The 16,373-nt window shown below is 39.5% G+C and overlaps 1 protein-coding gene across 3 annotated transcripts; it reads left to right on the forward strand.

The window, feature by feature from the left end:
* Positions 1–1,280: 1,280 nt before the first annotated feature.
* On the forward strand, positions 1,281–16,116 carry Pex2 (peroxisomal biogenesis factor 2). Of its 3 annotated transcripts, none has more exons than XM_060385800.1 (3): positions 1,281–1,436; positions 12,760–12,869; positions 14,794–16,116. In XM_060385800.1, exon 3 carries the CDS (start codon positions 14,869–14,871, stop codon positions 15,784–15,786), a length of 918 nt encoding a protein of 305 aa, XP_060241783.1. In that variant the 5' UTR covers positions 1,281–1,436; positions 12,760–12,869; positions 14,794–14,868; the 3' UTR covers positions 15,787–16,116. The 3 variants fall into 3 exon arrangements, with proteins under 3 accessions (XP_060241783.1, XP_021483907.1, XP_021483909.1); XM_021628232.2 differs by having other exon boundaries at positions 14,852–16,116; XM_021628234.2 differs by having other exon boundaries at positions 14,856–16,116.
* Positions 16,117–16,373: the final 257 nt, after the last annotated feature.

Genomic DNA, 16,373 nt, shown 5'->3' on the forward strand with positions numbered 1-16,373 from the left:
TCTTTCTTTCCTTTTTTTTTTTTTTTTTTTTTTTTTTGTAATTTCATCTTTGTCCTTCTCATAAAAATTAAGAGAAACCAGGCAAGATAATATACAGCTGTTTTCCCAGCACTTAGCTGAGACAGAACTGCTGTTGAGGACAACCATGGCTATACAACAAAAGCTTGTCTCAAAAGCAAAAAATAAAAAAAAAAAAAAATAAGTGAATCACAGCCTGGCCTAACAGAAACAACATGGACACCTTTCTACCAAGTCCAAGGCTTGCTATTCTCCAAAGAGTATTTACTCTTTTGAACAGGGCCCAACATAAATATGAGAACCACACTGATTTAAAATTTTTGGGACACTTTCAATGTAACCAACACATAAAACTGATGAGCGTTTTGTATCCATTTATGCTGTCTTACAATCATATCCATACCTTACAGTCAAGAGGAGACTGTATTTCAAGCCATCCACAAAAAGATAGTGGCCACCATGGGGTGGGTATACAGAATGGTCTAGACACCTCCCTCCTGTCCCTATCTGAACTCTATACCCTATCAACCTGTACTTCCTCCTACTGGGTCATCTTAAGGTCACTTGCTAGGGAAGAATCTGTTTCAAGTTTGCCTTCTTCCTCTTCCAGCCCATTATGCTGGATTCTTTATTATGTTCTCCTTTACCTAGTCCATGTACCATGCTTTGAGTAAGAACTCTGCGGTGCACGGGCTAATTCTTGAAACAGAATACAAGGAGAGGGTTTGGGGTGGGGTTAAGACTCGTATTCTAGGATCACTACCTCTAACACCTCAGTCCTGCTCGCTGTCACCTGGGTTGCCTTCCACCCAGAGGCTTGCAGCCTCCGTTCTGAGGAGCTATGGGGACCCAGGGTTCTGCCACATATATGGGGACACGGTCGGGCCGACACCCGCTGGGGCGAGAGGGGCCCTCTGGGCAAGGTCAGCCCTCTGGCCTCAGGTGCGCAGGCGCCCCACGACCACCCGGCGGCGCTTGTCCGGCGGTCCGCAGCGGCGTCCGTGGTCTCTGAGACCGGCGGTCCCGCCGGGCCCTGACACGGAAGCCTCTTCACGCCGGGCCCCGACCCGGCGCTGACCGGTTCGTGACTCTCCTGCCAATCAGAGGCCGCTTTGCCAACCAATCCCAGGCCGTGGAGTATCATCTTCGGCAGCTCGGCAGCTCGGCCCTTCGGCTCCTCGGCTCCTCGGCATTTTCCGTGGCTGGGCCTTCTCCGGCGGCTTTCCCCCAGACCCTGTCCCCGTCTCGGCCGTAATTTCCCGAGTTTCCCTTCAGCCACTTCCGGGTCCTGCGCCGTTCCGGAAGCCCGCGAGTTCCGGAAGCGTGGGTCGCCCTGCCTCGGCTAGGAAAAGCCCAGCTTGGCGGAGGACGCTTGAGAAAAGGTTCCGCGGCGCCCGGGCGTCCCGCAGAGCCCGCAGGTCAGTGTCCGCCCGGAGCGCAGCCTCCGCGGTGCGGCGTGCGGGCCCGGCGGTCCCGGAGCGCGGCCTGGCGACGCTCGCCTCGGCTGCAGGCCGCGCTGGCTTCCCGCACTGCTGGATGGAGCCGGTGTGTCTCCGGGTTTCCGGAGAGGCAGTGAAACAAACCAGTCTCCCCTAGGATAGCGCAGTCACACACCTAGAGCGACCCTGCTAGGAAGGAGCCGCCGCCTTGCCCGAGGAGACTTTCCAGACAGCCCCGACTACTCGCCATTAAGAGTAGTAGATGGACTTCTTAAACTCGGATTCGAGAACCTCTCCGGGTCCATAATCTGGGGCTCCTGAAAAAGATTTTGCGTTTGAGTACGATGGAGTTGCAGCCTTCCTGAGAGCCCATTCACTTAAGCTCAGTTTTGCTCTCCCGTGGGCGGAAGGTTTTTGAAGGTGTTGAAGGTTTTTCTTGTGAAATACCTTGTGAAGTTCACTGAAACCCATTGGTCTGTTACAAGGAATGTGACAGTCATTTCTGTTTTTCTTTTTGGGTCCTTAAAAGTCGTTGTTGGTTCGCTAATTTATTTATGTTCCGTTTTCCACACACCAGATACTTAGCAAAAGGACTTTTCACGGACTGAAAGTTTTTCCAAGTCTTACCAGCTTCAAATGTTCTAGGGCACCCTTTGCCGAATTTTTGTGTTGACAATTTTAGGTAATTACAGAATGACATAGAGTCCCCACCCCCACTCCTTTACCAGTTTGTAGTCAAAACACCTTCCAGGAATGTGTGGTCTTTAGTTAAACCTGAACAGAATGAATTTCGAGTGGCTGACTTACTTTCTTTTTACTGACTGGATCTCTTTTGCATTACCAATTACTTGTATCCAGAACGATTACAGTTGAAAGACCAAGAGCCAGGAGATTTGAAAAAGGAGTCAGTAGAATTACTTAGAAAAAGAACCCCTCCTTTTTCTTTTTCCTTTAAGAAGTAAAGTAACAGAACACAATAGGCTACTGAAATGAAAAGAATTAGGTTCTAGTCTTGATTATAGTTTGCCTCTGCCCAACTTTACCTTTTGGCCTAATTCTCTGTTTTAGTAATTAGAGGTAGCACTCAATCTGTGGTTTTAAAATTGTTCCATAAAAGAACTTTTGTAGAAATTTCCTGGAGCCATGCAGAGGAGAGACAAAGCAAGCCGACTGTCAGCTGTAGTTTAACAAGCACAGCTATTTATGTGTTCTTTTATAACAGTGTTCCTGTTAAGACTTAATTCATATCTCGGACCAGATGATCAGTCTTTCCTTTTAGCATGAAAATTCTCTTTCTTAGTACAATTGTTCATTTGTTTTCAGTGTGCATTAATTTGGTTATTCTGGCTTCCTGAAATTATGTATTCATAATTTCTAAAAGCTACAAAAATGATAATGCTGTTTCATTTTATGAAATAATGTTTCAAGTTTATTTCTGTCTTTTTGATTGGTCATAATTCCTAATTTCCATTACTCCCCAATATTCTTTTTTAACTGTAATTAAAATCCTTGCAGTAATTTTCTGTTTGACCAAGTCAGTTGCTGAGCCTTGAAGATAGGAGCTGACTTGCTGACTTCTCTAGTAAAATTAAGGATCTAGTACCATATGTTTCTCATGGCACTAAGTAATTTTCAGGTTTCTATAGTACAAAGAAAGTGTGAGCTTTGTCAGTTTTTATGTCTGAAGCAATGCTCACTTGAGATCCATATCTGCCTCCCACCACCACCACCGCCAAGTGCACTTTTCTTGTTGATCTGAGTTGGATAACCAAAAGGTAGGCTACATATTCCCTGTCTTTTTCTATGACATAAAATTAGCCTCTAAGTATGTCCCTCTTTCTTTCCTTCAAAATGTGAGAGAAACCTTGAGAGAACATCCTCAGCTGTTCCATTTTCCTGTTACCATGGGCCTGGTGCTATGGCCTTCACCCAGTACCGTGGTTTTAATACATGGAGATAGGGAAGGGAAGAGGATCATGCATGCTTTGCTAACCCCAGTGTGAGCTGTGTGTCCTTCCAGCCAGTTTCCTTCTGTACAGTCAAAGTCTCTTCCTATATTGTTTTTTGCTCTTTTAATATGCATTCCTTTTTTTTTTTTAATCAGAGCTCAGGTTTCTTTCCTGAGTGGGTCAAGGAGCTTGAAAGTAATTGTGTCTCTCTTGTCTTGCCCCTGTGTTCAGTGGATGAGTTGGCCTAACATCTACCTTACATGAAAATCTGTATTCATAATAAATGATCATGCCACATTTTTCACCCATATAAGTCTCTTTGTTTAGGTTTGACATTCAATCCCTTTGACTAATTCTCTGACCGCATGTATAGGGGGAGGGCATGTGGATGAGAGCATGGGTGATTTACCACATTCCTCTAATTTCTTTCTTCATCTGTAATTCAGAGAGCTTGGTTATGAATTTGGTCTTTTGAATGATCCTGAAAAGAAAAAACTTTGCTTTTCATTTTATGGAATTACATTTGATGCAAGCTCAGCAACCACCCAATCCATTCTAAGTTTATATGCATTTCAGTTTTTGTAGTGATTACCAGAAATTTACTAATTGTTAAATTTCCATAAATTATTTTTGTCTTAAAGTAGAGATGATAACAGCTACTGTTTTAGAAAGATTCCATGACACAATATAAAGGTAATATGCATTCTGGTGCAATTATGTATCACATGGTAATTTCTCCTGTTCTGCAATTGATACATCTTTGTTTGGGGGTATTTTCCCATTCTCTTTTGCCATAAAAATTGCAGCTAAAATATGTTCTAATAATTTTCAAGTCATTTGGAATTCATAAGCAATTTGATTCTAAAAGTTGATTAATGGAATAATTTGAAGATGTAGCTTCTTTGAGCATATCATCTGTCTGTCTATGCATGCTTGGATTAGAAGGTTGCTATATGTGGTATCTATGCACTTAATGTTTAGCCTTTGAAAATAATTCCTTCAGGGTGTCCTCTGGTGCCACCTTACAGTACTTATACTTCTGGGCCATCATCACCTTGTTGGTATAAGGCACAGGTACAGAGTATGGCTCTGCCACTTCTAGCTCTGTGACTTTATAGTAGTTACACACATACATACACACACACACACACACACACACACATATATGTGTGTGTATATATATATGTATATATATGTATATAGTACATTTTCAAAGTCAGTGTTTGCTATACCAATTACAAAGGGTGTTTGGCTTGTTTTCTAATTTTGTCCTTCCAAGCTTTGCTAAAACACTTCTTGTAAATTACTATTTTTTATTTATAATTGGTTTTTTCTCCAGTTGATGAAGACTGTATTGTGGTAAAATGACTTGTCCAGAATCTATTTGACATGACTTTTCCTATGTGCACTTAGATATCTCTTTAATGTTGCGGCATATTTTCTGAATGATGGAGAAATAGCATCTTTCTGAAAAAATAATAATAATAATATGCAAACCTTGCTGCTTTCTTTAAAAAAAAATGTATGATGCTACATCAAGGTGTTAGAAATTTTGTTTTAAGTTTTTAAAATAGTATTTTGGTTAACTGTAGATACTGAAACTAGTACACAGTAGCTAAAAGAAGTAAGCTCTGTGTGTGTGTAGGTATAAGATGAATTAGATGAATTACAGTCTTGAAAATTATACCATTTGCTCTTGGTTTCTTCTGTCTTCAAAAATGGGGGGAAATGTATTTCCTCTCTGGGAAGGAGCTTATCACTGCTCTCTTTTGAGAAAACTGCATTCCTTTTATCTTTCTTACATGTTTTAGAATAGTTAAGAAAATACTTACTAGAATTTTGATTAAGAACCCTTTTCAAGTTAAAGACATGTGGAGACCTAAATGGCCACAGTTTGAAAACTTTATATGTGTTGGATATGTCCAAAGGAACATTATTGTGATTTATCACACTGACTTTGTATGAAGTATTGAAACTAAATTTATTTGTGATGGAAGGAAGAACAACAGAATAGTGGCAATTCATTTAGCAAGTCTGGCAGAGTGGGATTTGAACTTACGAATTGTTGGGTTTTAGCCCTGTTCAAAGTGCCAGAGGTCACGGTATTCTGTGGGTCTCTGCTGTGGCTCTTCTCCTTACCTATGTTTGAAATGTGCTCTGGGAATCCAGTTAAGTCCCTCTCTGATGCAAGTCCCATTTGCTAGTATTGATTTCAGTACAATGGACAGTAAATCTATCAGACTATACAAAGAAGATAAAGTAGTAGAACATAGATTCAAAACTTAAGATCTGCACTTAAAGATTATTCACGTAGCCTCCTAGTATGAAGTTTTAGCTTAAAACTTATAAAAACCTAGAGGAAATAAAATGACGTTATAGTTCCATCCACTTTGATTGGTGGAATTTCAAAGACAGTATAGCAGTGATTTTTGTCCTACTAAGGATGAGTTTCCTGTGATAAAACTGCAAAAGAACATGGCAAGGGGAGAGACACATATGATAACTTAGAGATTAATAGGAATTCCAAGGTTTCTGCTGACAACGTTTACAGGACTGTAAATTTAAATGTAGAATTTCTGTAGACAGTATGCATTGACAAATATGTTTAATGGTAATACATCTAGTACTGAGAGTCCCAGAACAGGTCAATAATAATGTGTGTATTGATAGCAGCAATGTAGGAGATGTTACTTGGTATTATGGCTAAAAATCCATGTTATCCTCTTAATCATAATTACATTAATATTGACAGGGCCTTGACAATATCCACGTTACTATTGATAGATTTCTGTCAATAACATGTTTTTAAATAAAATATATTCATTTATAATTTGCACCACACTCAATAAAAGCTCTAAAATACATACTGAGAACTTCCTTCTTCCTCAATGAGATAAAATGATTTACTGTTTTTTCAATGTATGTAGATGATAAAGGTTTTATTTTGAAAAGAAAATCAAAAATTAAACAGTTACTTAAGGCATAAGGTTATATGTTGCTGTTCTTCAAAAACCTGTTTTTCAAGAGTTGTTTTTTGTTTTGTTTTTTTTTTAATCTAAAAAAAAGCAGTGTGGTATATCCCCTGATAAAATGTCAGCAGGGAACCTTTTAAACGGTTCTTAGTGCTGGGTCATTTGGTCTTAAACATACTTACGTGACAAGTTAGTTTAATTACCTTAACCATAGGAGGTATTATACTTTTTACCTATCTTTAACTTGTCTTCAGCATCTCTCCCATGTATCCTTAAAGAACTGAAAGTGATCTCTTATGATAATGTGTATATCACAAATTATAGTTTTATCACTTTTATGTCATTAAATAATTAAAATTATTCACTCTTTGCCTGAATAGTAAATATTTCTTAAGATTAGCATGGTTCAGCAAATGAGGGGAAAAATGTGTTAGGATAGGCCATTAAAAGGTGGAATAGAATGAAACTTGTCTGGGCATTTTGAAAAAAAAAAATTCAATCAGAATAATTTCAACTAAGAAAAGAAAAACGTTGACAGATTTACATGTTTGGGTTTTTTTGTTTGTTTGTTTGTTTTTAACTCTTCAACTTTGGGCCAACATTTTTGAAATTAGGTACCAGTCTAAAAGAACCAAAAATATGGGACTTAAGTAAAAGTCTTGAAAGTAAACTATATGGCTGATGTTTGAGCATTGCTATTGGCAATCACTGTAACAGCCAGTTACAGGAAAGTAATTAGCAATAGGGGCCAGGAAAGTACTGGCTTACCAAAAGTAGTAGAAAAAAATTATCTAAAAATATTGTAGCTAAAACTTTTCTTTTTTTTCTTTTTTTTTTTTTTCTTACAGGTTATTTACTTTGTATCCCAGTCATAGCCCCTCCCTCATTCCCTCCCAATCCCACCCTCCCTCCCTGCCCCTTTCCAAGTCTACTGGTAGGGGAGGACCTCCTCTCCTTCCATCTGACCCTAGCTTATCAGGTATCTTCAGGACTGGCTACAATGTCCTCTTCTATGGCCTAGCAAGGCTGCTCCTCCCTCGGGGGGAGGGGGAGGTTGAAGAGCTCACCATTGAGATCATGTCAGAAATAGTCCCTGTTCCCCTTACTAGAGAACCCACTTGGATACTGAGCTACCATGTGCTATATCCGAGCAGGGGTTCTAGGTTATATCCATACATGGTCCTTGGTTGGAGAAACAGTCTCATGAAAGACCCCTGTGCCCTGATATATTTGGTCCTTGTGGAGCGCCTGTCCTCTCCAGGTCTTACTAACTCCCCCTTCTTTCATATGATTTCTTGCACTCTGCTGAAGGTAAAACCTCTTTTCTATTGAAAATAAATTACCTTCTCCGAAAATTTGCTGCCATTGTGGACAACCTTTGGGCTGTAGAAGTCCTGCAAGTGCTCTCTTTTTTTTAATTAAATTTTTATTTTTTATATATTAATTACAGTTTATTCATTTTGCATCCCAACTGTAGCCTCCTCCCTCATTCCCTACCCATCCTACCCTCCCTCTCTCATCTCCTCCCATTCCTTTCTCCAAGTCCACTGATAGGGGTGAACAGCAGTTGTCTTCTCACTCAGTGGTCTGTGCTGTCAGGTCAACCTTCTGAAATGTAGACTGTGCTATGTCTCTTCTCGGTGATGTTCATACCTAGCATCACTGCAACATCCCTAACAGCTTTGCCCAGGGAGCCATAGCCCAGCATCCCATCTCTCTTGCAAAGCCTCTCTGCTTTCTTCATAGCAGATGGCTTCCTTCTTTGCAGCCAGGTGACATGAAAATACACTGATTAACTAACCAAGGATACCTTCCAGCAGCTCCTGCTGAAATTGAACTCCAAGAGCCTCAGTGAGCCCACAACCAAGAGTGCACATCTCAGGCCTTTTGCACAGCCTGTTCCTTTGTCCTAAGTTAAGAAAGAATTTATCTTCTTGTCAGAGAGGTTTTGTGGCCCTATGTAGTATTTTCAGGTTTTGAAGTCCATTCTTTGATTCGGAGATCCATGGCCAGTTCTGATTTTACTAAAGCTCTGTTAAGTTAAAGTACATGAGAAAAGGAAGTTCACTGATAATAAATATTTAGATCAAATCTGCTACCTCGGAGATTGCCTGGCATTTATATGCCCAATGAATATTAGTTAAATTGAATAAGTATTTGTCAGAGAATTAGAAGTCACTAGAACACAGACTACTTCCATTATGTTGAAAATGATTTTATGTGATTTAAAGGCATTTATGGCATTTTTTTCTGTACTTCACGCCTATTACGGGACAAATCTTATTATGCTGCAGTGGAAGGAAGAGGATTCTATAATCAGATTAATTGAACTTCCAATTATATTTATTTCATCAGTTTCCTCTCCTGGGCACTGCCCTTCTCTAAAGCCAGCATTCTAAAAGATATGTGCCTGCCAGAAAAAGGGGGTGGGAAGTGGAGTGGAGTTGGAGGAGAAGAACTGAATAGAGTATTTTGTTGATAAACCCAGGGTTGAATGCTTCGACTGCCTGTGCCCTGCCTGATGAGACAAAGTACCCCAGAAAGAGATAATATCGTTGTGCTCCTGAGGCTTCTTCATTTCCTAGTCAGGTTCAACCATGTTGATGGGTTAAGTTGCCGAGTACATTGATAGCGATGGAACCCAACCCCATTCTCTGGAAATCCCATTTTATGATCTTGTTCAGACAAGATACAAACTATATGTGAGATAATCCTCATGTCATATCCTCCTGCCTGGCTCACATAAGTACATAAAATAGTGATACCATGTTTACAGTTTATCTGCCACAATTACATTTTAATGACGTAGTCAATATTTCCTGGAAACAGATTCTTTTGACCCAGGTTTAGGCCTTATTGTGAGTAATAATGAAGCTTACAGTCCTTTAAAACGAAATTTGCCAAGATCAACTTGTAGTCTGTTTCTTTTATGCCCACCCTTACCCATGGTAATAACAATGTGGTAATGAGACTTCTTTATAGTTTCCAAGCCACTTTTGTAGCATTATCGAGTTTAATCTCAATAACCCCTTGAAGGAGCTGTTATTTCCAGCTTTTAGAAGAAGTATCTGAGGCAAACGAATTTTTTGATCACATAGCAAGTAGGAGACAGAGCTAGAACTTGAGTGCAGGAACGTTTGATTTCACCTTTTCTCAGTCTGTCACAGTTGTCCAAAAATGTATGTAGAATAAAGGTGAGGTATTCCATACTGACAAACTGTGTTCTGTAATGGACAGTGTTTGTTCTAAGTTTACGACTAAAACAAGTCACGAAAACTATTAAAATCTTGGAAATAAATCCTAAAACAAAACCCAGAGAAACAAATTATTCATCTGGGAAGGAAAGGCTGAAGAGCAGTTTAATAATAAGTCATTTGGTCTACTAAAAAAAACCTTACCAAGGGAGGAGAATGGGCCCAGCTGTTTCTAATCTACACTGGGGCCAGGCTTAGGGAGTAAAAAAAGCAAAGAAAAAAAATGTTAAACTGTAACAGAATAAGAAAGAATTTTTTATAGTATTGTTAAATATTGGATCTGCTAGGCTGTCTTAAGTCTTAATTCTCCTTTTCTGGTAGTCATTAAAAACTCCTTGCTACATGATCTCAAGTATGATTTCTCTAGAAAGAAGGATTTTGAAAAAGGTTTGTGTCAGGCAAACTTTTCACTGACTGTACTAAATATCAGTTAAAAATTGAGGCAGAGGTGTCTTGCCTAATTATCACGTTAGCTAAGTGTGTTCCAATGCTCTTCACCTAGTGTATGGCCTATTGACTGGCTACCAACCCTCCCTATCTCATAGGACTTCACAATTGCTCATTCCTGAGCAACTCCTATAAGCAGCCAGTCTTTGTTGAATTCTAGAGCTTTAAGATTAAGGTACTCATGTACTCCAATCTGGCTCTTTAACAATTCTAGTAGTTAGAAATACTTAGATTCGCACCACTAGCCTATAAAGCAAGCCTAACATCTCATCTGCTATTTGGCTAAGAAAAGCCATCTGTCAAACTCAGTGCTGGGGACCACATATGCAGGATTTACATGATGACTTGAATTGGGCAAGTACCCGTATAGGTTTGTGTTAGCTAACCAAATAGTGGTTTTGTTTTTGTTTTCCTTCTGCTATATACATAATGTGATTACATTAGGAGAAATACCACCTTAGCTCTGTGCACGCAATTGCCTTCCTTTTCAGACCTTCGATGACAGCCTTACTTAATACCAAGGCATGTTTTTGTCTATATTCCAAGATCCATTTATGATTGGGATTTTTGTGGAATCAACAATGACCTGATTTCACAAGGACTGCTTAATAGAAAAAGAGACATGCTGAGTCAGTGAAAGGTTTATATCAGCTTTTGTAGATGCAGTGATGGAAACCAGCTAGAAATGAATGACAGGAAGAACATGCAGCATTAAAGAATACAAGTGATAGGAAGCAAAAAAGTTGAATTTTGCTTTGACACTGACATCATTCTCAAGTTTTTGTGTTTTTGTTTTGTTTTGAGAATTTGAGACAGAAGTTCTCAAAATCACTAGAGTAGTTATGATAAAGGTGAAATCGGGAGGTCCCATTACATGTATAATAAATCAAAAATCTGAAGAGTGAAGCCCAACAATCTAACAGATCCTGTGAGTGACACTGGTTAGCTCTCAGATTTGAAATCTGCATAGAGGAGTGAAAGTATAAAGTATGTTAAATAGCAAAGATAGAACTGTCTTCCTACCTGAGACTTGTTATAAACAAAGTTGAATTCATTGTGAGGATATACGAACTACCAGAAGCATGTATCACTCTGCCATCCACATTTACTGTTTAATTACAAAAAGTAAATTTGATCAGAAATGCCTGGACTTATAAAAGTCTGCACCCAAAGTCTCTGTCCCATGATAAGTATGAAGGCATCTTATAGAAACCCCGACTTCAGCGTTGTATGCTTGGTCTTCCCCTCGTGTACTTCCCATGTTAGAGCACGGGGTCCCCATCCAGTTACTTATTACTCCATTATTTATTTATTTATTTATTTATTTATTTATTTATTAGGTAATTGTTGTCAAATAGTGTCAGCTCTCCCACCTCATTTTAGATTTCAACATTCTTTTTTTTTTTTTTTTTGTCCCCACTGATAGGCTTGTAATTAGCTTCTCAGTAGGTCAATCTAACGGTCTGTTGAATGGTCAGTGTGCTTCCAGTCCTTCTCACAGCTGGCAGAAATCCATTCTGAAGAGTAGCCAGAACAAACATCTACTGAGCAGATCTGATTAGATTTTTTTTTTTCTTGGGAGTGTTGACTGAATCCGTTTACCCTCCTGGTGATAAACCACGTCTGAGCTTCTCGCCTAGAGCCTTTAGGATCTGTCTCCTGCTGGCCTCTGCAGTTTTCTACTTGTCCTTGTGCTTCTTGCTCTCCTTAGTCTTTCTACTTAAAATGGTTTTTGTTTCTGTAGCCATACTGACCCTGCTTCTTCCTGGAGCCTGCTTAGATAGCTCTTCTCTAGGAACTGGTCTTCAGAAATGCAGGTGGAGGCACAGTACCCACCTGTTTTATATAGCATACCCTTTCAGTCCCCCTCATTTAACCTAGGCAAATTGTAGGCTCCAGCGTGCTCACAGCTGCCTTTCATTCGATCATATCACTCTCTGCAGCATAGCTGGTAAAGAGCGATGGACCACAAACTTGGAGAAGTAAATAAGAGCCTGTAGTTTATGGCAATTGTAAATAATTTTAAAGGTTACTGGATAGAATTTGTCCTTTTTTTTACCCTAAACTTTCATCCTGTTCATTTATCAACTAATATAAAATGCTTCTGTGTACCAGGAATTATGATAGCTGCCCTGATTCAACTCTGATAGTACCCAAGTAGTCATAGCATCAGTGCTTATCATGTAGTAGAGGAAATAAATGATTGAAAAGTATTCTGTCCAAAGTATAGATGCCAAGGCAGGAAGATAGAATGCTGAGGGAATACGCAGCAGAGTGGCCAAACTACATTGTAGAGTCAAAAGAAAGTAGTACTTGAGCTGGTAACTTAGCTGAGGAAGGAGGACACATGTTCCTTGCAAAAGAAGAAAAAAAATACACTTTATAAAGTGGTCTTGCTTGGGTTTGGAGATGCGTGTATTCTAGAATGCTTCCACGATGGATGTGTCTGATGGGCTAACAGATAGATAAAACAATAGAATGAGTTCTGGTGGAGGGAAGAACAGCCAGACTGTTTTAGAAAAAAGGTTTTAGCAGTTAGAAGGTAATGAATGCATGAGAAAAAAAAACAAAAACATTTTGTTTTAAGAACAAATCCATCCAATCCATCATTGGCATGGATTGGATGTGAAAAGTGAGGAAAGTGGACTCTTTCTCTTTTGAACCCTTTGCTTTCCTGCAGCTCCTGGCAAGTATGAGGCAAGGGTCTCTTGAAGCAGACTTGAAGCACATCTCTCCACCACGTTGTGGGTAGGCCGGTGAGTGCTGAAGGGGCCGTAGGAATGGGGAAAGGTGAGTGCTCCCTTAGAAGGAACTGGGATTTGTATGGTATCATTTTTACTCATGTCTGGTTTTGCGGAAGATGTCAGCAGGAAATGACCCTATATTATTCAAGGGTCATTTTGTTTTCTGTGGTTGAGCTTGTTAAGCATAAGGTCTCTGCCACTAACTTAATCTAGGACATATGAGCAGAATTAAAATTCACTTCTTGAAAATGTCTCATGTTGTCAGAGATAGTTCTAATTTCAAGAAGTATTAGGATATTTTCAGTTCATTTACTATTTAACATTTCAGATCTACCGTTAAATAAATTTCATAAAATAATGAAATTTTAAAGGAATGGAAAGTCATTTTTGTCTCTAGCCTTTTGTTTTGTATGTGAGAAACACAGGGTGGGGAAGAACAGGTGAAAATCCTGGTCTCAGACCACATTGTCCACTAGCAGAGTTGATATCCACAGGATCCACACCTTTAATGTAAGCCTGGCCTCTATATGTTACTGTCATAGGCCTTTCAAAGGCTTGAGAGCGTGTTTAAGCTTAGTGTGATGAAAATCCTTTTACTATGTGTGTGTGTGTTTCCTAGCCTATTGGTCAGTAATTGACAAAGGCTATATATGTGAAATAAAACACATTATGACCTCATATATGTATATATTGTGACATAAATACTGCAATTAAACAAACATATCCATCACAGGGTGCCTGCATGTGCGTTTGAGACACAGTCTTAGCCAGCTTCAAACAGACATGCTGACATATTAACTATAGTAGCCATGCTATACAAAAGTGTCCATAATTTACTCAACTTCTAGCTTAGAATTGGAATTTTTGGACAAAGTCTCCCCAATTTTACTATTCTTTTGAAATCACAACTTTGCCTCAGCTTACCTGAGTTCCACATACTTAGATTCTGCATGAACGTAGATCAAGCAAAGATGCACTTAGAAACTAAAGATAATTTGGGTCATAGTTTGAGGCTTCTGGTTCATTTAAAAGTTGTAACAGATTTCAGCTGTTCTGTATATCAACTGCTGCAGTGAGCAGATGTTTTGCTGCTGTAATTAGTAATTATAAATGACCTCTGAAGCACACCTACCTAGCTAACATTAATTAACTTTGTAGATTTTTCTGTTTTTTTTCTCTTTTAGCGTGTATTTCTTTCCTTGTGTATTATGAAATTATTATAGTATGTGTTTTTACTCCTGTTTATTCTTGATCACTTTATAGTTTGTGTATCCAAAGTATACATTAGTATTTTAGTAATGAAATATAAGTAAAATATATTTGAGAAAGTTTGTGACTATTTTAAAAACACACCCTTGAGTCCCAAAGAAGTACTGAAAATCACAATGAGGTCTTGATTTAATAATCTGTTGCCATGGTATATGTAATTCATCTTTCTCCATTTTTTTTTTTTTTTTGTGTGTGTGTGTGTGTTATTTGGCCCCATTGTAGTTTTAGGATTTTAATCTGTCTGCCAGAATATCCAGCCAAACAACTAATTTGTAGGGGTATATTTGTAGAGTCAGTAAAAAGCTGTTCTGTGTGTGTGTGTGTGTGTGTGTGTGTGTGTGTGTGTCCCTCTTTCCTTCCTCCTCCCTCTTCCCTTTCCTCCCTCCCTTTCTTCCCCTCCTTCCCTGCCTCCCTCCCTCCCACACACACACACACACACACACACACACATTCTCTTTCTCTCTATGTATATCCCTCTCTCCATCCCTTCCTTATTTCTCTAACTCTCTCTCTTCCTCTCTATATCCATCCCTCTCTATCACCCTCTCTCTCCATAACCCATAAGGGCCAAAGGATGGGATTAGTGGGGAAGGAGCAAGATATAAAGAAGGGAAGAAGAAAAGAAAGAGAGGTTCCAATTAAGAAGAAATTGTTGCCGTTTTTATACCACTAATAGGCTCATCTTCTGTGTTTCCAAGCAGCTGAGACGGTAATAGAAGATTGCCACTGCTTGCTGTTCCCTAATTGTATGTTTCCTAGGCAGCTTCAGAGAAGACATGTCTGGCAGAGAAGAGAATATGAAGAGTGCAGACAGAGTGCTGAGGATAAGTCAGCTGGATGCACTTGAACTGAACAAGGCACTGGAGCAGCTCGTGTGGTCCCAGTTTACTCAGTGCTTTCATGGATTCAAGCCAGGGCTGTTAGCTCGCTTTGAACCAGAAGTGAAAGCACTTCTGTGGCTTTTCCTATGGAGGTTCACCGTCTACTCCAAAAATGCGACTGTGGGGCAGTCAGTATTGAATATTCGGTACAAAAATGATTCTCTTTCCAACCCAAGATACCAAACACCAAGCAAAAATCAGAAACTGGGGTATGCTGTGTGCACCATTGGGGGTAGGTGGTTAGAAGAACGAAGTTATGATTTGTTTCGAAACCGTCATTTAGCGTCTTTCGGGAAAGTCAAACAGTGCATGAATTTTGTGGTTGGACTTTTAAAACTGGGTGAGTTGTTGAACTTCTTGATTTTCCTGCAGAAAGGAAAGTTTGCAACTTTGACAGAACGCCTCCTTGGCATTCATTCTGTATTTTGCAAGCCCCAGAACATGCGTGAAGTTGGCTTTGAGTACATGAATAGGGAACTTCTCTGGCATGGCTTTGCCGAATTTCTGATTTTTCTTTTACCACTCATCAACATCCAGAAGTTGAAAGCCAAATTGTCTTCCTGGTGCATCCCCCTCACTGGAGCTGCTGCTAGTGACAGTACGCTATCCAGCAGTGGCAAAGAGTGTGCTCTGTGTGGAGAGTGGCCCACAATGCCACACACCATTGGATGTGAGCATGTGTTCTGTTACTACTGTGTTAAAAGCAGCTTCCTGTTTGACATGTACTTTACCTGCCCTAAGTGTGGCACAGAAGTGCACAGTGTGCAGCCTCTGAAATCGGGAATTGAAATGTCAGAAGTGAATGCTCTTTAGAAACCAAATTGTTTCCTCTGAGAAAAATGCATTATGTCCAAGTCCTTGGCATTAGTCATCCTCAGTATTGTATGTAGGTGTCTTTTAAAAGGCATGTGCTGTTCATCCCCGTCTTCTTCCTTTCCAAGCACAACTGAATTCTAATCACTGGAAACTAAATGATACTAGAGAATCTTGTAAATGTTCATGCTATTTTTTAGATCACCTATTACATGTCTTAATGTCAAGAATAATGGAAAATTTTTGTCAGATGAATACTAAGAATGACTAAGAATGTTCCTTCATAGAAAAAGGTCAGACTCCAAAAATAAAAGACTTTTGAGACTCTGAGATGAGTGTGCATTCATTTTCAGAGATAACAGAACATCACAAGCTGACATCATAAGGCCCTATTGCACTGAACCTCAAGTTCTAATGTCTCACATGTAACTAAGCTTTTCCCTGAAGCCAGTTTTCAAAAGTTCAGTCCAGAGCTGTCAGACCCTGCAGAGGTGAATTCTTACATTCAAAATGTAAAGTGTGTTGAAGGCAACTTAGAAGTAAGGTGTCAGGACTGAGGGACAGCTAGTATGAAGAACACTGTTTCC

Source organism: Meriones unguiculatus, chromosome 6 (genome assembly GCF_030254825.1).
Source record: "Meriones unguiculatus strain TT.TT164.6M chromosome 6, Bangor_MerUng_6.1, whole genome shotgun sequence".
NCBI classification, from domain to species: Eukaryota; Metazoa; Chordata; class Mammalia; order Rodentia; family Muridae; genus Meriones; species Meriones unguiculatus.